Source organism: Grampus griseus, assembly GCF_964374135.1.
Source record: "Grampus griseus genome assembly, chromosome: 8".
Taxonomy (NCBI): domain Eukaryota; kingdom Metazoa; phylum Chordata; class Mammalia; order Artiodactyla; family Delphinidae; genus Grampus; species Grampus griseus.
Window position 1 is genome coordinate 74484335 of NC_139002.1, and position 20658 is coordinate 74504992.

A 20658-nucleotide genomic window follows, 5' to 3' on the forward strand; every position below is an offset into this window, starting at 1 on the left:
CTGGGCTGGAAGACCAGTACGTCCCAACAGATCTGTGGGTCGTATCCTCCTGCCAGTGTATTGTACTTGGCCCACGGTATCACTCTTCTTTTAAATGGGGTGGCATGTCAAGTTTTTTAAAGTTCATCACTTCACATGATAGTGAGCTTCTGGTTTCTCTTGAAAAATCAGAAGATATCGCCTCCCAGAGTCTATATTCTCCACAACCAACAGATGTCCAGGTGTCCCCGCCTTTGGACAGGGCGCGCATGCCGCTGTGTGGCAACCAGCTACACCCTTCAAATACCTGCCTGTCCTGAGGCACTTGAGTTTCCAACCCCTGCTTTAAACTCTCTGGTTTAGTGTTTCAGATGCAGTGCTTCCAAAGCAGTTTTGTGTAGGTGTGTTTGCTTCCCCTCATAGCATCCCTCAGTGGTCAGGGGGATTGGTTCTAATAAGCCCATTTTACTAGTGGACAAGCGAGTTGCCATCCTCACCACCAGTCCCCACAGTGGCACTGGCATATATGGACTGGAATCCTTTTCAGGATGAGTCCCTCCCACCAGTGGGGCCCGCTGCCTCGGGTGAACCCATGTGAAGGTCTGATGGGGATGGAGTCTCCCAGAGGGACCTTTTGAGGGCAGAGCTGACACAGCCCCTTCTTTCACTCCCTTCCTTTCACATCCGCTTCCTTCCTCCGCTCTGTCTCACTCGGGGCAGATAGGAGCTGCTTTGGGAATCTCTTTGCTTTCAAAGGTATCTTTCTCTTTGAGGACAGGGCTAAATGAAGGATGTGTCAGAGTGTGGGATTAATTCTGTACCACAGAAACGTAAACACAGACTGCCTGATGAAATCTATTAGGTGTTGCCTCTGGGATTGCCTGTGACTTCTTGAGTTTTCATTTTTAGCCTGAATTTCTAATTATCATTGGCAAACAAGGGTAGGTTGTGGCGGTTAAGGGAAAAAAACTACCCAAATGAAGGGAGCCCAGAGATTTGGGGGGTACTGATAATGTGCCACATCTTGATCTGAGGGGTAGTTATGTACGTTAATTTCAGAAAATTTCTTCCAATTATATACTTAAGATTGTACATTCGGTATATGAATGCTATACCTTAATTTTATAAAAGTTAATTAAAAAAACCAAAAAAACCTCTAAGCCACACCACCAACTGATCACTGTTTAATTAGTTATTAGACACAAGTTAGAAACACCCAGCCAGACTGTGTCCCTACCACTTGCCAAATGTTATAATATCCACAGTTTCCGGGACTTCCCTGGCGGTCCAGTGGTTAGGACTGGGTGCTTTCACTGCCGTGGCCCAGGTTCATTCCCTGGTCGGGGAACTAAGATCCTGCATGTCGTGGGGCACAGCCAAAAAAAAAAAAAATCCACCGTTTTCCTTTCCTTGTGGACACTAATTTTTTTTTTTTTTTCTGAGACTCATTTTAATTTCAAGGTAACAACAACCAAGCTTCTAGACAGTTCTTAGATACAGAGCTGGGGGACTAAGAGAGAAGGAGAGACAGACAGAGACAGAGAGGAGAGAGAGATCTATAAATCAGGAGGTTTCTCTCTTGTTTACGTGCAAGGTAGGAAGAAGCTTGCTCCTAAAACGCTCACTGAGCCAACAAAACATTGTTGGAACAGTCTCCTTGTCTTTGTTCCCTTCCCACAAACCTGGAGTTAGAATCTGTTTTCCACGTTGATACAGAGTAACCATCTGGGATTTACAAATGATACATTTGAATTTGGTTACTGTCAAGGCCCCCCCCCCTCCTTGACCAGCTCTTTGCTTTCATTTAGCAAATGTCACATCAGAAAAGCTTCAAGAATATTACACAAGCATGTCTTTTGACCAAGATCAGAAAGATAACATCAAGGGTTGTAAAGAATTTACTATTGGGCTTCCCTGGTGACGCAGTGGTTGAGAGTCTGCCTGCCGATGCAGGAGATACGGGTTCGTGCCTGTCCGGGAAGATCCCACATGCCGCGGAGCGGCTGGGCCCATGAGCCATGGCCGCTGAGCCTGCGCTTCTGTAGCCTGTGCTCCGCAACGGGAGAGGCCACAACAGTGAGAGGCCCGCGTACCGCAAAAAAAAAAAAAAAGAATTTACTATTTATTGGGTTGTTTTTTTGCTCTACAACTACTTGAGTTTAAAATATTTAAATAAAAATTAAGCAAGTAGGTCTTGGAATAAAATAAATGTAGACATGCACCCATAGTTACAAAGAGTCCTGCTGAGATGGTTTCTTTGGCATCCCTTTGTTCCTGTCCAGGGAGCATCTCCAAATATCTGAATCCACATAAATTGCAGCCTTCTCCCCTCCTCCCCTGTACCACTCTGAGGAAGGCTAGGGGCCATCACTCCTCTCGGGGCAGCGTCACGCAGCGGGAAGGTGTGCACTGCCATCCTCCCCGGGGCTCATTCAGGTTCCCATCACATATGGGTTTCCCTGGACAAATGGGCAGCACAAAGCATCCCAGGCGAGGCATGGAAAGGCAGGAAGAAGTAGCCCAGTGTGTCCACTGGGAAAGCAGGTTGAGGACAGCTTGCCTGCCTGAGTTTATTTGAAAAGCCTCTGAAGACCAGCCAAAAGGAAGTACATCTAAGGAACAGGGGAGCTGTCGTCTGGAAGCCTGAGGAACAGCCTCATTTAGTTGCTTGAGAGAGGCGGCAGCCGGTAACAGAGGAGCGGTCCTTGGGGGATGGAAGTCCCCTTAGTCTGTGAGTGACTGTCTCCTCAAGGATGTCGAGGAGCACGGGGAGGGTCTTTGATGGGGCACTCGTGCCCAGATACCCACTGCTTCTCAGTGTTCTGGGCAAAGCATCTCCCTGCCTGGGGTCTGACAGCCTCTTGACCAACTTTCTCCAGGAGAGCTGGTGAGTCTGGCTGCAGTGTCAGGGAAAAGGTACGGCCTTTGAAGTCAGGGTTGAGCTCCTAGCTCTGTGGCATCCTTGGATAAGCTCAACCTCTCCAAGCCTCTGCCTCCCCGTGATTACATAAAATCACGGTAACTAGGCTTATCTTGAAGGGTGAGTGTGAGAGCGATATGGACATTCTTTATCTGAACATGCTTTCAGATAAATGAGCCTAATTCGTTTTCTTTTTTCTTTTTTTTTTTCTGGCTGTGCCACTCTGCTTACGGGATCTCAGTTCCCCGACCAGGGGTTGAACCCCGGCCCTCTGCAGTTGAAAGCGCTGAGTCCTAACCATTGGACCTCCAGGGAATTCCCTCAGAACCTAATTCTCAGTAGTTGCTCAGATGGTTCATTTCGTTTGTTTCCTTTCCTTTCCATTTCCTTTTCCTTTTTCCCTTTCCTTCCTTCCTTCCTTCCTCTATATTACCTATACCTCTGCTTCTTTCCTCCATTCATGTCAGGAACCAAAAGTTGACTGTTATTCATGTCCTTTCTTTGTAGTGTCAGAGCATTTTTTTTTTTTTTTTTTTTTTTTTTGTGGTACGCGGGCCTCTCACTGCTGTGGCTTCTCCCGTTGCAGAGCACAGGCTCCGGATGCGCAGGCTCAGCGGCCATGGCTCACAGGGCCAGCCACTCCACGGCATGTGGGATCTTCCCGGACCGGGGCACGAACCCGTGTCCCCTGCATCAGCAGGCGGACTCTCAACCACTGCGCCACCAGGGAAGCCCTGTCAGAGCATTTTGTCTTAAGTTTTGCAGCATTTTGTTTTTAGGACAGTGTGTTGGTGGCAGAAGACTTCTCACACATGAACATCACTTCCCCACATCCCTTTCATCTATCTCTTCCTGTCCTTGTGACTCGGCATTTTCTCTCAGTCTGTGGAAGGTTCCATTCCAGGTGCCAAGGTACAAAAAAGGCATATGTCAAGATTCCTCTCATTTTCACTGCCTTTGAAATTTTAATAAAATATACAAGGGGGAAAAAGTGGTAATTCCATGTGAGTTTACTTTTGGCTACTGAAGGAACAAAATTCTGAATTCTGTGGCAAGGATTCCTGTCCTGTGTGACCTTGAGTAATCCTGGGCTCTCTGGATGCTCTCGGGTGATGGTCTGGACGTAAGGATAGGGTTTGGCTGGGGTGTGGGTGGGGCACCCCTTGTGCCACCTGCTGGGTCCTGCTGCTCCTGACTTGAGGCAAGTTACCTTTCCTCTTCACACCTGTGCTTTCCTTGTCTGTCAAATACAGATAAAAGTGCAAGTTTAGAGGATTAGATGAGCTAATAATGTGTGCAGAGGCACCCAGTGCCCAGTAAGAAAGGCAGCAGGTAATGATGCTGACGCTGATCCTAGTTTCTGTTATTACTGGGACTCAGACTTTAGCCAGTGTAGCATCTCAGTCTGCGAGGGATGGTGTGGGCTTGAAGACGGCAGCGTCTCTGGCTTCTTAGAGGCTTGTGGCCTAAGAGCACAAAAGACAAGTACCCTGTTCACCTTAATGCAAGACAGAAATAGATTAAATGCTAAAGTGCCGGAGATTTTCAGAGGGGGGACAGTTGGTGACAAAAGAGCCACTGTTAAAATTGAGTCCCTCCACCTTGAGCTCATTGCGCCCACCGTCAGCTCTCTGAGACACCTGTTATCACCCCTGTTTCGCGCACAAGGTAACAATCTCAAAGAAGCTCAGCCACTTCCTTCAGGGTCACACACAGCACAGGAGGGAGTTGCAGCACCTAGTACTTGACCTCAAGTCTGTCCGACCCCAAGCCCACGCTCTTCCCTCCACCTCCCGCCCCATGGCTGCACCTCGTTCCTCAGCGCCTTGGTTCCATCCTCTCGCTCTCAGAAGACGGGCCTCCCCTCTTCAGTCTCTGGGGAACCTGGGCCCTCAGGGGAGAACTCTCCCATCTTCCAGGCCCTCTTCCTCCTTGAGTGTGGCTGTTTCCCTGCCTTCCCTCTTGGATGCTGAAGGAGTAAGTGGGCTTACAGTAGGAGTAGCTACAGAAAGGAGGTACCACTTGAGATGGGCACAGCTGGCAAAGGGGAGGGTGCAGCTCTTTGTACATCCCATGTGGCTGTCCTGCTGGCCCTCCTGTTGTAAGCTCTGGGGGCAGAGAGCCTGGCCCTTCTTCATCTTTTAATCCCTCCTGGTGCCACCACATGACCTGGCACACAGCTCAGCAGGGATTTGCTAAGGAGATGTGAACTCACAGCCAGTGTAATGTCCCGGGGCAGAGGCCGCTGTGCGGAGAGCAGCTGGGAAGCCTACCACCCTGGACCACATACATTGCGGGGCTGTGATGGTTGGATGATTGTTCTTTCCAGAGGGGGATTCAACTGTAGTCCCAGACCAGGGATGTGTGCACTGTCTCTGCCACTGGGGTGGAATCAGTTCTGCAGGTCCCACCCAGAGGCTAGGCTGGAACTGCTCCAGAATTGGAGCTGGGGAACCACCGGCCAGCCAGGGTGGAAGGAGAATCTACTGGGTGTAGGTGTTATGTTAGGTGCCCCTGGACATGCAGCATCCTCAAGTCCTTGGACTTGTTCTCCAGGAAGGCAGCATAGCCTGATGGCTAAAATATGGACTCTGCACTCAGGCTCCCTGGAATCCTTGCACCGTGTGATCTTGGGCAATTTTCCTTTCCACTCTGTGCCTCAGTGTTCTCATGTAAAATCGAGACTACGAACTGTAACCTCCTCATAGGTTTCTGGTGAAGATTAAATTAAATGGTACATGTAAAGCACTTTAGCCCAGTGCCTAGCACATAGTAAATGTTTAGTAAATTTTAATTGTTACTGCTCCTACTATTAGCATCACTATAATTTGATCAGGGAAAATAACGTATAGGAGCATTAAAGGAATAATTAATGCAGTACCCCAGGATGTGGTATGTACTAAGTTTTCAGTACCTCTTAGAGTGTAAAAGAATGTGTTAGAATGTACTTGAACATAAGCTCCAGGAGGTTGATGAGTCGTATTGATATTTTGTTCTCATTAATTGTAGTATTCCCAGTACCCAAAAGCTTGCTTGGCACACAGCGGTACCGGTAAATATTTGTTGAGTGAATGTTTCCAAAGCCAAGATATTTTCTGCCTCAGGGCCTTTGCACACACTCTTCCCTCTACCTGGCATGCTCTTCCCTAAACTCTTCTCTCGGTAAGTTTCTGCTCATTCTTTAGGACACTTCTTCAAAAAGGCCTTACCAGACCACTGTACTTACCCCCATCATCATAATCTAAATTACATCACTGCCTGTAATTTTCTCTCAGACTCCTTGTCTTTTTCCATTTATTTCTTTTATATTTCCAATCCCTGCCTCTTTCACTGGATCATAAACTTCAGAAGGGTTGGGAACCAATCTTACTCACAGGTCCTCAGACCCGCCATAGTGCCCAGCAAACCACGGGCATGGAGGAAATTCTGGTTGAATGAATACACTGGAAGATTTAGAGGAAGGAACACGGGCTGGTGTAGTTGGGACACGGAGCAAGTACCGTGAGTTTCCACTTCTCTGTAAAACTGAGATGAAGACAGTTCTACTTACCTGCTTACCCTCCTTGACCAGACAGCGGTCGGGATCGGATGAGGTCGTTTTGTTAAAGTGTGCTGTAGCTCGAGAAGCATGTGTTCGCCGACCGATTTGCTCATTTCCTCACCAAGCCTGATTGCGTGCCTGCTGTGGGGACGCCTCTGTCTCTGTCCTTTGCCGCAGCTGAACGACGAGCTTCTTGCAGCCCAGGAGTGTTTCTGTCGTCCTCTCTATGCCTGGTACCTCGTGGAAATGTTTGAGGAATGACCAAACAACTGAAGGCACCCATGAGGTGGCTGAGGGAGAGGGGGGAGGCTGTGGTGGTGATAGAGAGGCGATTGAACTTGGGCTGCTTGTCTGTATGTATCTTTGCTCCCACTTAGCCAGCGTATTCCGTGCAGGAAGCCATCGGTACTAATCTCGAGTGACGAGCATCAGGCCAGATTCTTGCCAGGGGGTCGTTTTGATTTGCTACCTTGCTGGTGTTGCCCACGCTTGGTAGTTAAGTACAGCAAATATGGGACCTGTATCGCAGGGGAGCCGCCCTAAACTGCTGCTGACCACCCTTCCCCATTCACTGCACTGCTTCTCCCCGCTGAAATCTGCTCAGACTGGCCCCAACCCCTAGGGAGGCCCCCAAAGCTTTCTGGTTAGCGAGTTATGGCTTTTAACTGCAGCACATGATTAACCATCACGCTTCTGTCCCCTCCTGGGCTCCGTGGCCAGCAGGTCAGGCCTCTTCCAAAGAAAGCTGGCTAATTATATCCCCCGTCTGCACAAAATCCCACAAGAGGAGGCAGCAGCGGCATATGAATGGAGCTGGGTGGGAGCACATGGTGTCGTGGGGAGGAAGTGGCTTCTGAGGCTTCGCCTCCTCTCGGCCCCTCTCTCTCCCTGATTCGAGGGGAGCTAGCAGCCGCCCTCTCTCGCTCGCTCTCGGTGCGTTAGACTGTGGCGCTGTGCTCGATCCAGAGATCTGGCTGCCACTGGAGTGATCGGGAGCTCTTGAACAAAGGGAAATGGGCTGGGAGGCCGTGAGCTGGGTAGAGCTCGGGCTGCCGGAGCTCGAGGAGGCTGGTCGCCAAGTGGCAGAGCTGGTGGCTGAATTTTTGTCACAGCTCCGTCCACTGGTTCTCCTCCATGGGGCTCTGTCCCTCGTTTTCCTCTGGCTCTTTTTACTCTCCTCCCTCACTCCCTTTTAGGACATATTCGTATTCTTTACTTTCCTTGGACTCAACATATCAGGCTTCCTAACAAGACAACCAGAGTACAAGGCCCAAACATTTTAAAGTGGTCATCTGTTATTTTTCCCTTAACTTGTCCAGGGCATGGGCATTTTTGCTCTGGGGTGAGGGGCCCTCTAGCCTGGGGTTTGAGAAAGACTAATTCAGAGGGTCTCCTTCGCAGACCGACGCTGAGAAGCACTCACAGGTGGAGAGGAATTCCCTGTGGTCTGGCGATGACGTCAAGAAGTCAGACGGAGGGTCAGACAGCGGCATAAAGATGGAGCCGGGGTCGAAGTGGAGGCGGAATCCTTCTGATGTGTCTGACGAGTCGGACAAAAGCACGTCGGGCAAGAAGAACCCCGTCATCTCTCAGACAGGCTCGTGGCGGCGAGGCATGACAGCTCAGGTGGGCATCACCATGCCGAGGACGAAGCCGGCTGCTCCGGCAGGCACGCTGAAGACCCCAGGAACTGGTGAGTCAGAGGCATGTGTGGGTACTTGTCATTTTCAAAACCTGAACCGCAGTCACTCTAGCGAGGGCTTGATGATATTTTTAAATCCCTATAAAATGCACAGGTATTTCTTCTTAGGGTTTAGACTCTGCTCATAGCCAGCTTTCAGAAAGGTTCACATCCCTACCTTTCTCCAAGTGGAAGTATGTAAGCATGAGAGCCTCTGAAATTCTGAAGATGGTTCAACTGCCGAGACATGTTGAATCGGTTTAAGCATGTGCTGGGTCAGAGCTAACATACCCAGTGAAGGCTATTCAAGAGCACGTGGTTAGGAGCTGTCGGTGTGTTGAATTGACGTTGTCCATGATTTAAGGATGTATGTAAAGGAGGGCAGTGTTTTTGCAGGAAGGTGGGGTACCCCTTGAAAATGATAGGGACAGCTTTTCAATGGACAGAGGGAGAATGGCCAATAAAACACAAGGTCTCTTTCCCAGACATATCAGTAATTGGCTGGCTTTGCTTTATTCTGGGTAAATCTAGACTGCTTTGCGAATGAGGAAAACCATTGACATCCCCTAAAAGCCTCACGGTGACAGTTGTAGACGCGCTTATCTTTATAAAAAGCTCTTTCCTCTGTCTTCCAAGGGGACTGCTTTCCCCCAGGAGAAAGCGAGCTAGTTCTTTGGAGGAGGGGAGAATTTTAAACAGTCAGCTGGCGGAGCTGACTTCTTGGTCTGCAGGCTAACCTTTCTGATCTCTCTCTCAGGAAAAACAGATGATGCAAAGGTGTCTGAGAAAGGAAGGCTGTCTCCCAAAGCCTCCCAGGTGAAGCGCTCCCCGTCAGATGCTGGCCGCAGCAGTGGTGATGAATCCAAGAAACCCCTCCCCGGCAGCTCCAGGACGCCCACTGCCAACGCCAACAGCTTTGGGTTCAAGAAGCAGAGTGGCTCTGCCGCTGGTTTGGCCATGATCACAGCCAGTGGGGCCACTGTCACCAGCAGGTCAGCCACACTGGGCAAAATCCCAAAGTCGTCCGCACTTGTCGGTCGGTCCACCGGTCGGAAGACAAGCATGGATGGGGCTCAGAATCAGGATGATGGGTATCTGTCTCTTAGCTCCCGGACAAATTTACAGTACCGGAGTCTGCCAAGGCCCAGTAAATCCACCAGCCGGAATGGGGCTGGGAACAGGTCTAGTACCAGCAGCATAGATTCCAACATCAGTAGCAAGTCAGCAGGCCTGCCGGTGCCCAAGCTGAGGGAGCCTTCCAAGACAGCCCTGGGCAGCTCTCTGCCAGGTCTGGTCAACCAGACCGATAAGGAGAAAGGCATCTCATCCGACAACGAGAGCGTGGCTTCCTGTAACTCAGTGAAGGTGAACCCGGCAGCCCAGCCTGTGTCTAGTGCGGCTCAGGCCACTCTCCAGCCAGGGGCCAAGTACCCTGATGTGGCCTCTCCCACGCTCCGCAGGTAAGTGGGTAAATGGCACTGAGCGGAACTGGAATACGTGGAGTGGCATCCTGGATTAATAACTTCCTGTTTTCTTAGCTGAAGCCGCCTCTGGTTTTCTCCACTTCAGTCCTTGGGTAAAGCTGTTTGGTTGGATGCTGCCAGCAATTCTGCTCAACTGATTATTTTCCCATGTTGGCGTGAAAAACATAAGCCTCTGGAATCAATCATCCTGGGTTTGAATCCTAGGTCCACCTTAATTAGCCACCATGTAACCTCTCTTAATACTTCTGCCTCCGTTTTCTCATCTGTAAAATTGGGATGATGATACCTACCTACAGGTTCTTGTGTCCATTAATCTACGTAGCTACATCTGGCCCATAGTAAGTGCTCAATAAAAGTTAGCTACCATCGAAGATGAGATCCTAATACTCCCTTAGATCTGGAAGCAGTTTTGTTTTTAATCTGTGGCTCAGATTCCTCATCTTTATGCCAGACAATGGCATAATGGCCAGATCTTTTCCCCAAATAGTCCAGTATCCCCCGCATACTTTTTTATACTGCACGCGTAATTCCAAATCAGTGTCTGAAATTTTAGCTTCCTTTAAAAAAAGAAAAAAGAACAACTCAAAGCAGAAGCGTTTTTGAAAAAGAGAATTTGATTTCCTATTACCTGAAAAGGCATTTTCCTGTACTTCCACAACGGGTGGAAATTTGTACGTTAAAATTGATTCTTCGCTTTAAACTGCAGCTGCATAGAGCAGAGTTCATCCTACCTTTTCAGGAAATTTCTTGTCGTAAGAAAGAGTAAGTCCAAGGATAGAAAACTTAGCAGTGAAAAAATAAAAATTATGTGCACATGTACATATTTGGGGATGAATGGGAATGTTTGCAAAGCCTTCAGAAGAAGCATTCCACATGAAAGGTATAATGCAGCAGTTCACTGTTCTTTGTCTAGACTTGATTATTAGAATTTCAGTAATGATTATTTTTTCAGGGGAAAGTCTTATTGGGCTGCTCTTTGTTGTTTTAACAGGTTGCCTTGTAAATGAAAATTTTCTCTGCTTCTTGCCTCAAGTATTATATGTAATATTTGCTCTTTGGTATTATAGATTTCCTTTAGTAACTACAAAGGCATTTTATTAGACCCTTAGGCTAGTGTAATAGAATACTTGAAAATGCATGCAGCTTCTTAGGCTGTGAATTGAGCACCTTTCAGCCCACTCCTAGCAATTACATTTTTCCTGAATTGTTAAGGTGTTCTGAATTCTCTCGTTGTGCATTAGTATGAAGAAGAGGAACCTTAGGTGAAGTGTGGTAGCTCTCTTCAAATGGTTTGAAGGACTAACAGACAAAAGATGGGGCTTTTTCTGTGTAGTTACACATAGCAGGATTAGGAGCAAGGCATAAAAGTTGGAAGAAGGTGGGTTAGATTTTGGTTTTGTAACAATTGGAAGTGCTTGGCAACGGAGCCAGTTAGCCTTTGGAGTATAAAGTAGTGAGGTCCCTGACACTGGAGGTGTGTAAGTACTCTAAAGCCAAGGTTCTGCAGCAGGATAGTTCTTTCTCTGTCACCAGGCAAAAAGTGTTCCTCTTCTGTCACCAGACATTGTAGTGAGGGTTGCTTATGCGTTTGTTTATTTTTACAACAATTGGGATTTGTAACAACTGTTTGGAGAGGTCGGAGGTCAAACTCACACCACCTTGACTAGCTGGGTGAAAGGCAACCTGCCTATCATAGTATGCAGTAGTATCGTCTCTTTTCGGAGATACCTGTTCCATGACAGTTTTAGTGGATAGAATAAAGCCGTTACATTTCTAGAGTATGTACTGTCCTTCGACTTTAAGACAGTTTCTCCATCCTACCAGAGAACCCTCTGCCAGCGGAAGAGGGAAGCGTCTGTGCCATTCCCTGTGTTCTGACAGCACATTTGTGGTCATGAGCAGTGGGGGAGATGACACGCAATGGCATTTCTGTGTGTCTGTCACAGAGACACAGTTCACACCCAGCGTGTCTGGTTGAACATCTTGTGAACCCCACGAGGTATGTGTGTATCACTGGACAGTACTAGCTCTCTGGACCTAAAAGACACATCTTTCAGGCTGGGCTTTCTGTGAGAATACATCTGAGAGGCTGCATTGCCCAGGCCGCCTCCAGATCCAGCCTCCTGTTCTTGATTCTGCATGTTTGCTTAGAGATCAAAGAAACCAACTCCTTTGGAGCTGAACGGTCATAAACGGAGTGCCTGCTTTGTGCCTGGGGTCATGGATACAAAGGTGGTCTTTTCCCTTGAGATGTTTCCTGGGCAAGGGCAGTTTTCTAGTTACTCTATTTATGGAAAGAAAGGAAAGCAAGATGTTGGACCAGTGAGGGATAGGCCTGTAGAAAATTACTCCCCGTCTCCCTTTGGCTCAGGTAGATCCAGGGTCTCAGCAGCATCCTAGAACTTGAAGGTGGAGCCTTTGCTCCACCAGTGCCCTGGCCCGCTGTGTGGCAGCCTTTCCCAGGGGAGCGCCTCGAGCTGTAGAAAGGACTGCGCCTCCCTCCCCAGGGACTCTCACTAGCTCCTGTGCCCTGCCCTCCTCTGACGGCCGGCGTCCCTGGGCTTTGGGTGTTCAACCCGTGTAAACCTTTGTCTCTTCGCAGACTCTTTGGTGGGAAGCCTACCAAGCAAGTGCCCATCGCCACAGCCGAAAACATGAAAAACTCGGTGGTCATCTCCAACCCTCATGCCACCCTGAGCCAGCAAGGTAACTTAGAGTCCCCCTCGGGCAGCGGCGTCCTGAGCAGCGGCAGCAGCAGCCCTCTCTACAGTAAGAACGCAGACAGCACCCAGTCCCCCCTGGCCTCCAGCCCCAGCTCCGCCCACTCGGGCCCCTCCAACAGCCTCACGTGGGGCACCAACGCCAGCAGCTCCTCGGCCGTTAGCAAGGACGGCCTGGGCTTCCAGTCGGTCAGCAGCCTCCACACCAGCTGCGAGTCCATTGACATCTCCCTGGGCAGCGGAGGGGCGCTGAGTCACAACTCCTCCACCGGCCTCATTGCCGCCTCTAAGGATGACGCCCTGACCCCCTTTGTCAGAACCAACAGTGTGAAGACCACACTGTCGGAAAGGTTGGTGCTGTGTATTTGGCTGCCTTTATCTCCCCGAAAGACGCCCTTCCGGGAGTCCAAAGATTATGTCAGGAAGCCCAAGTGTTAGCTCACCTTTGCTGGGAGATTTCTCTCTTCCTGATCACTGCCGTCTCTCCAGAGGGAAGCCAGTTGGGGATGGATTAAGCCTGGCTCTGCTTCCTGTTGTCTTTTTCACTGTGGTTTTTCTCAGTGCATGGAGCTGCTGGAAGTCTCTTGGGGGCAGATTTCATGCTGCCTTTTGAAAGGGCATTCCGCTTTCGAAGTCCTTCCTTTTTATTGTTTGCTCATCACTGCCTCCTTCCCTGCCCCTTGTAATTGTGTTGTCCGAGCAGGGGGCGGCTGCAGCTGCGGAACGTGTGGTGGGATGTTCCTTAAGCAGCCCAGTCCACATGCTGGTCCTCGGGGCAGACACCCTCCTACTGAAGGGCCGCAGGCCAGAGCGATAGGAAATCAAGAAACCAGAATTGTCCTCAAAGCTCTGAATCTCACCGCAGTAGCGATACATGTCCATTTTCTCCACATGGGGAAGAAAGCCAGTATCAGCTCTGGAAATGAGAAAAACGTCCTAGTCGTGTATAATAACCCCACCCCCTCCTTCCAATCTAATGCACCTTCTCTTGTTTTCCACCTGCCTGGCCTTCTAGCCCTCTCTCTTCCCCTGCCGCTAGCCCTAAGTTCTGCAGAAGTACTCTGCCCAGGAAACAGGACAGGTAATGACGTTGTAGGCCGGGGACGCCACCGAGCCTCTAGCTTCCTCTGCCCCCCTGTGTCAAGCCAGATGTCTTGTATGAGGCTGTTGGCCTGCGGCTTCCGCTTGTGTTCGTGGCCCCGGTGTGCTCTGTGACCCCCCAGACATGCCTGTGAGGGTCTGTTCCGCTGCCCACAAAACTCAGAAACAGGTGGAGAGGGGCTGGCCCCTCCTCTCCCAGCTTGGGAAGGAACCTCAAGCCTGCCACCTGGCGAGGGGCGGCAGAAGCCCTCACTGGCATCTCAGCCTCCCCGTGGCATGCTCCTGCTTCCCAGCTTCCTGCCCTTTCTCCTCTCTCCCCTCCCCCTCCGAGCCCAGAAGTGACCTGCCGCCCACCACGCGGCTCTGCGGCCCTCACCTTTGTCTCCCACACCCCTGCTCCCCACGCAGCTGGCTCTTTGCCCTCTCAAAGGCCTCTGCTGCGGATTGGCTCTGTGTCTCGCAGGCTGTGGTGTTCTGTGTGCCCGTTTTCTGTAAGAAGAATATGTGGAGTGTTGTTGGCCCCCAGATGCCCTGAGGGTGGGCCTCAGACATGGATCTTGACCTTGAGTTTGTGGGGAAGCCATGGCTTGGCCAAACGTAATGAGCAGGGGGAAAAAAATTAATGAAAACCCTCTTCACCCCATTAACAGCAACAACTTTGCTTTTGTCAGACTCATAGACCAAGCCTTTAAACCTAGCTCCTTGGAAATCCGAATGCTGTGACTTTATCAGCCAGCAGGTCGTAACGTGCCCCGACTCTGCCCAGGGCTCAGCTCCTAGCTCCGCCCAATGACAGCCTCGGAAACTGAGAGGGACCTGGAATTCACTTGTTCCAGATGAATTCCAAATATACAGACTGCTGGCCTCTTGAAACTCTCCAGCAAGTCCCTTCTCTCACTTGAAGTCATCGCCAGTGGCATTTGGTGGCGGGCCAGAGTGCTTAGGGGTGCGGGGAGCCCGGCGTGTCTCTCTGCCGCGGAAGGCATGGGCTCTGCTTCCAGATGGGGGGCAGATCCTGAGTTGGGCTTTGAACCCGTGGAAAAGGTGGAGCAGTTGGGGCCGAGTGGATCAGGCCTCCTGGGGACGGGGGTGGAGGATGCCTGGGTGTGGGCGCAGGCCTGGGCTTCCTTTGTTCCCGTGGCTGTGGATGTGTTGCATGCAGAGGACCCCTCCCTGGTGAAGTGAGTCTCTTCCTCCAGATCTCTTGGCTCGTCCTTAGCCTTTCCCCCCTCACATGGCCTGCTTACCCTGTGCTTCTCTGAGGTTCTTATGTTTGTTTTGACTTTCCTACAGTGACCCGCACCTTGATAGGAACACTTTGCCTAAAAAAGGACTCAGGTATCTGTGTTTTCTCCTTGCATCCGTGCCATCTGGTGTGGCTCTGGGGCTTGGCTGTGCGGCTCTCTCGTGGCTGGTGGGGCTCGGGCCGGGCTGGGGGTCCCCGCTTTGGCAGCAGGACCCTTTGGACGATGGCTCCCCGCGCAACCCTCTCGTTCTCATCTCTCTGTGTGTCGGCTTCTTTGCTTGAGCAGAGGCTGTGCTCTTTCAGGCTTACTGTGGTCAGACCATCTCATGACAGCCATCCCTGAGCGAGCCCGGAGAGCGGTGACCGCTTCTTCTGGGGCCAGTGGGTTTAATCGCTGATCACTTTGCCATGACCATTCCATTCACGGGCTGTCTTCCAAGAGAAAGGATATGACTTGTAGCATGTTGATTTGTCAGCCGGGACACAGAGCAAAGGAGAGAAATATCCCCCCCACCCCCACCCCCGCCAATTTGAAGATTTTTAACTTTCTGGCCCATAGAAAGTTGCTGAGGACAGGTGCTTTGCACTTGGCTGAATATTCTAATTGAAAATCGGGTCGCTTTTCAATGCCCAGCAAGACATGGGTGTGTTCATTTTTTTGATGTAAAGAAAGTAAGGACTTCCTTTCCAAGAGCGAATGTCCTTGCATTCACTGTAAGTGATGGCTCGTTTTTGGCGCCGGTCCTGGTGAAACAAGATGCTATAAGTCACCTCTGCTCACGCCATCCACCTCACTTTGCCACCCAGAAGGACTTCAGTCCTAACGCCTGGCCCGTGATCTTAATGTCCCGTGGTTACAGCTGTTGTTTCTCCCGCTCTCTAAACACCTCGTTCTTTGTAGCATCGGCTTCACCCCGCACCAAGCAGTAAGTGCTTTCGCAAAACATGGAACTTGGAATGAAATGTTACGTTGCTGTCGTGTATGTCTGTAGTTAATAACCAGCAGTTCTTAAGGCTGAGAGCATTTTGACCAGTAATGGGAGGTAGGTATCAATGCTTCCTTTCAACAGGAGTTCCGAGTAAAGCCAAATCTAAAAACCTAAGAATAAAAGTATTGAAAAAGCCCCAACCGACCTCCAGACGGAGGAAGTTCAGCACGGTGGCCTTCGAGGGGGCAGTTGGCAAGGCCTTTAGTACTCAACAGTTTCCGTCATGCTTGTCGGCACTCAGGCTGATGCTTAAATCATATCCACTCTTCACGTGAGTTTGACCTTGACGCCCCAGCGTCGCTCCCAGAGGAAGCTCACATCTTCGAATATCGCCATTTCGTAATGCTAGTGTGTATATTTCTGGAGCAGATCTATTCTGTGAAAATTATGTAGCTCTAGCTGTTAAAATCAGTTTTTAAAAGAATTCAGAATAGAGGTAAGTGACAGGGTATCCTCAGGCAATTGATGGGACCTAGAAAGTCCAACTATAGTAAAAACATTAAGGAAGAATCGTGTTTATGTTCCCTCTCACTGTGACTCCCTTTCTAGCTCACCCGCTCCGTACACACACACATCCAATACCAACACATGGACAACACCTTGTCCTAAGTCAAGAGGACCCTCTATTTACGTAATCAGTAGTAACCCCACGGTAATCTGTTTATAAGTCCAAAGTACTCTGGCCTCTGGGACACTTCAGACATTCGAGATGCTGCCTGTGGGCATAATGAGAAGAGCCCACAGGCAGCATCTGTAATGGATTTGGGAATCAGACAAATATGGATTGAAATCTCGGCACGTGATTCAAGGCAGGCCGTCAGCTCCCCTGAATGTAAAACAGGAATAATAGCATCTGTGTTGCTGGGAGAGTCCGAGGCTTCAGTAAGATAACGTCTGTGAAGGCACCTGGCACGTTGGGGACGTTCAATAAATCATTACCAAATATACATTTCAGAATTAATGACGAGGTGGACCCCATGACTTCTGAAGACCCTCCCCTGTGTGAGACCCAATGATTTGGGTTCCTGTTGTGAAGACTGGTTTCTACCAGATCTAGTAACTACTGTCAGCGTCGGTCTCCTCATACCTTCCTTTACGTGTCTGGTTTCTGATAACTCCGTGATTCATGGCCACTTACTTGCCCTCCAGAATGCAGATGCCATGAGCTATCTAATTAAAACTTCCTCAGAGCTCTGACAGCAGCTTGTTTTGCTGCTTCAGTCCTGTCAAGGTGGAGGCTTTGAAATGACACCGTCATGAATCAACATGTTACAGATACGCCCAGGGACGGCTCGTTTGAGCGTTTACCCATCTTGTTCCCTTTATGTAGTTCCCTCAAAACTGAAAGGAATTGCAGTTTTCCCCCAAAGACAGCCAAGTGGCAAAAAAGGTTTTGAGAAACTTTGTGAGTTTTGGAATGTGTAGCGATCTGATTTTTCAAACGTCACCTTTGGATGTATATTTTCTTTTTATATGCTTATCGTCAGCTCCAGAGAGCTCATTTTCATAAGCGTTGTTCGTAGTTAATCCCAGCCTGATTTCTGTCTGTCCAGGTACACCCCCACCTCCCAGCTTCGCACACAAGAAGACGCAAAAGAATGGTTACGGTCCCACTCTGCAGGAGGCCTGCAGGACACGGCCGCCAACTCTCCTTTCTCCTCTGGCTCCAGTGTAACTTCTCCCTCCGGAACAAGATTCAACTTTTCTCAGCTTGGTGAGTAGCTACTTGGCATTAACTGTGTTGATCAGCGCCTTAGGGCAGAGGTTATCTTGCATTTTGAAAGAGACCTGTGGTCACATCACTCTCAGTATCTGATCAGCCCTCAGCAGTGTAGTTTGATTATAGGCAATTGATAGCAAAAGAAAAGAAAAATATGTCTTGGTTCTCTATCAGTAATTTTCTCTACACGGTTGATATAGGTGGGGTTATAGCAAAGAGCAAACCATCCACGGAATGAGAAGAATGTATTCTAAGACCTCTGAAGATGTAGGTTTTATAGCGTATCCCATGTTTGGTCATCCTCATTGCTTTATTAAACCGGAAATAAAGATCAGGTTTTGACCGAGCAGATATTCTTGGAAATGCCTACCGGTGACATCATGCTTTGACTGGCACAGTGAGGGAAGGAAAAGAATTTGTAACACGGTCCCTGCTGACATGTCAACGGATGCTTCTTTTAGGGAGACAAACACCCACACAGACTCATAGATAGGTAAAAGAGAACAGTCCAAAGCTTTCTATGAATCCGTGTAAAAACTGCATATGATCCGGTAGCAAGTATACACAGAAAAAGGAAAGAACAGTCCTGGCTGAAGTGACTGGGAACGGTTACACGAAGGTGGCAGGATGAGAGCTGCTCCTTCCAAGACGGAAAGAGAGGGAAATATTTTCTCCAGTCTCATCTCGTTCTTCAGAGAGGCAGCCTTTTCTGATTATTGTAAATAATAAACTCAGTCTTTCAGGACTTCTGATCAAGTAAGGGTTAACTCCTCATCGTTAATGAACCGAAGGCATACTTCTGAACTATCTTACGTTACTGAAATGGACAGGATTTTAATAAGAAAGCTAGTTTCGGCGAAGGTAAATGCACCCCTTTGCACTGAAGCTCTGCCGGCACCATTATGAACTCTTCCCCGTCTGAGACAGTGAGACCTGTGTTCATATTGTTCTTTCCTGGCTGTAACTCTTTGAGGCAAGGGCTTCTTGTCATGCACAAATGCTTCCCATCTGATCAAAAGCCCGGCTGGACTATTTTGGGCTTTTGGCTTTAGGGAGAATTGTTCCAGATGAGCCCAGAAAGTAATTAGCTCATGCCTGGAAGGTGACACTAGCTTGTCTGAATGTGCCAGGTTGGAAAGCTGAGGCCCAGAGCCTCGCTTTGGAACTGACCCACCTTTCCTCCCTCATTTTTAGCTGTAAGTGTGTTACTCAGGTGCCGGTGTGACCACCTTTGAGAAAATAGACAAGGGAGAGAAGCTGACGGGGACGGGGATGGCTCATCGTAAGCGGCCTCCTCTTCGTCCCCCTTTAGGATTTGAGCCGGGACATGAATCTCCAGCCCTTTGACTGACTCCTTTCCTTCCAGCGAGTCCCACCACTGTCACCCAGATTAGCTTGTCCAACCCGACCATGCTGAGGACCCACAGCCTCTCCAACGCCGACGGGCAGTACGACCCGTACACGGACAGCCGCTTCCGGAACAGCTCCATGTCCCTGGACGAGAAGAGCCGAACCATGAGCCGCTCGGGCTCATTCCGGGATGGGTTTGAAGAAGGTAAGAAGCAAGGAGGTTGACCCTCTCTCACGTTGTGCAGAGCGGTTAACAGTCCTCCATACCGAGTTCACTTCACTGACCTAAGAGTCCACCTGTACAAGTTTCCAACTCGCCACTTACTCTGGGGCGGGGGGCTGGGGAACTCTGAATTGTAGGGTCTGACTCTTAATTAACCTCGCAGGACGGTAGGGAAGGACTTCCCTGGTGGCACAGTGGTTGAGAGTCCGCCTGCCGATGCAGGGGACACGGGTTCGTGCCCCGGTCCGGGAAGATCCCACGTGCCGCGGAGCAGCTGGGCCCGTGAGCCATGGCCGCTGAGCCTGCGCGTCCAGAGCCTGTGCTCCGCAACGGGAGAGGCCACAACAGTGAGAGGCCTGCGTACCGCAAAAAAAACCAAAACAAAACAAAACCTAAAAAGGACTGTAGGGAAGACAAAACACGGGTGAACCCTGGGGTTGACCGAGTTCCGCTCCAGGCTTCTCTCCCTTGGACGTGGGCCCTAGCTTCTTGGCATGCACAGCCACTGTGAGATTCAGCCGCTGGCACACCATCTTGGCAACGCCAGTTACTGGAGAGTTCGCTTCCCTGTGCCAACACACCCGTATGGCTTTGGGAGGCTGTCGGCAGCCACGCCTCTCCCCTTCGCTCCAGAATTTTCTGTTTCTTTTCTCAAGCACCAGTTTTTTTAAGTTTCTTGCTTTCAGTCTTGCCCTTTTCCTTCTTTGCTTGCTAACTGGGAATATTTGGTGTTGGATTTTTATGTTTTGTTCATTTGAATCAGAAAACTACAGTGGGCATCTTCATCAGCCATCTTCCTAACTCAGTTCATTTCTCTTTCCTACTTCACTCAAAGTGTGAGTTAGGTGAGCAAGCAGTCAAAATGTTGGGAAGGCATATCACCCCCACCCCCAAAAGCTTCCCACAGATGGGGATGATAAGACATTGGTGTCAGTACCGGTGACGAATGGTTAAGAATATGGGATAATAATACCAGGGTTTGAATTCCAGCTCCACTACTTCTGAGGTATATGATCTTGGGCAAGTTAACTTCACCTCTCTGTGCCTTTGTATTTTCACTGATGAAGTAGGAGTACCAGGCTCATGGAAGTATGAGAATTAAATGAGATAATATATATAAATGTTAATCCAGTAATGTTAGTACCTGTTACAGCCTGAAAACTGAGCTTCAGCATTGATGTCCTGGAAGTCCCCAGCCAGAGGAGGGGGGACTCTTGGAGCAAATGGAGCCAAGGCTGAGGGCCATGGCCCTGGTTGTGCCTTTTCTGCCAGTGACAGAACAGAATGGGGGGTGGGGAGGGGAGTCACAGGCACTTCCCTCTGCTCCCAGGTCCCTGTGAGAATGGGGAAAGATGCCCAGTGTCCTCCTGGTAGGAAAGAACAAATAAACTTGTGACTGTCGAGGAAACCCCTAAACAAGTCAAGAGAGAGAGAGATGCAAGATGTCAGCTTCTGCCCTGCCCAGTGTTCTTTTTAACAAAAGTTGTAAAGAGTTTAGTTACAGAGCAGTCGCCCCCTGGTTAATCTTCCTGAATTCTCTCCACTCTGATTTATGTATCATTTGCGTCCATTGAGCAGACACTCGTCTGTAAATCCATCTGTGGGAACCCACTGGGACAGAGGATTAAGGAGGGGCAGAGCCTGAGTTACTGAGAGCGTTTTGCTGGATTTAAGAGCTAGAAATCAGTCGTAATCGTGGAGGGC

At 49.6% G+C, this 20658-nt stretch overlaps 1 protein-coding gene across 3 annotated transcripts in view; it reads left to right on the plus strand.

Moving 5' to 3' along the window:
* Window positions 1-20658, plus strand: part of NAV2 (neuron navigator 2) — a 399261-nt gene that overhangs the window by 323699 nt on the left and 54904 nt on the right. For 2 of the 3 annotated variants that reach the window (XM_082660768.1, XM_082660770.1), the window contains exons 14-20: window positions 7842-8133; window positions 8879-9581; window positions 12208-12675; window positions 13341-13406; window positions 14720-14764; window positions 17215-17375; window positions 18748-18936. In XM_082660768.1, coding sequence (XP_082516894.1) covers window positions 7842-8133; window positions 8879-9581; window positions 12208-12675; window positions 13341-13406; window positions 14720-14764; window positions 17215-17375; window positions 18748-18936 — 1924 coding nt within the window. The remainder of the gene's footprint in view (window positions 1-7841; window positions 8134-8878; window positions 9582-12207; window positions 12676-13340; window positions 13407-14719; window positions 14765-17214; window positions 17376-18747; window positions 18937-20658) is intronic. The other variant, XM_082660769.1, reaches the window with a different exon arrangement.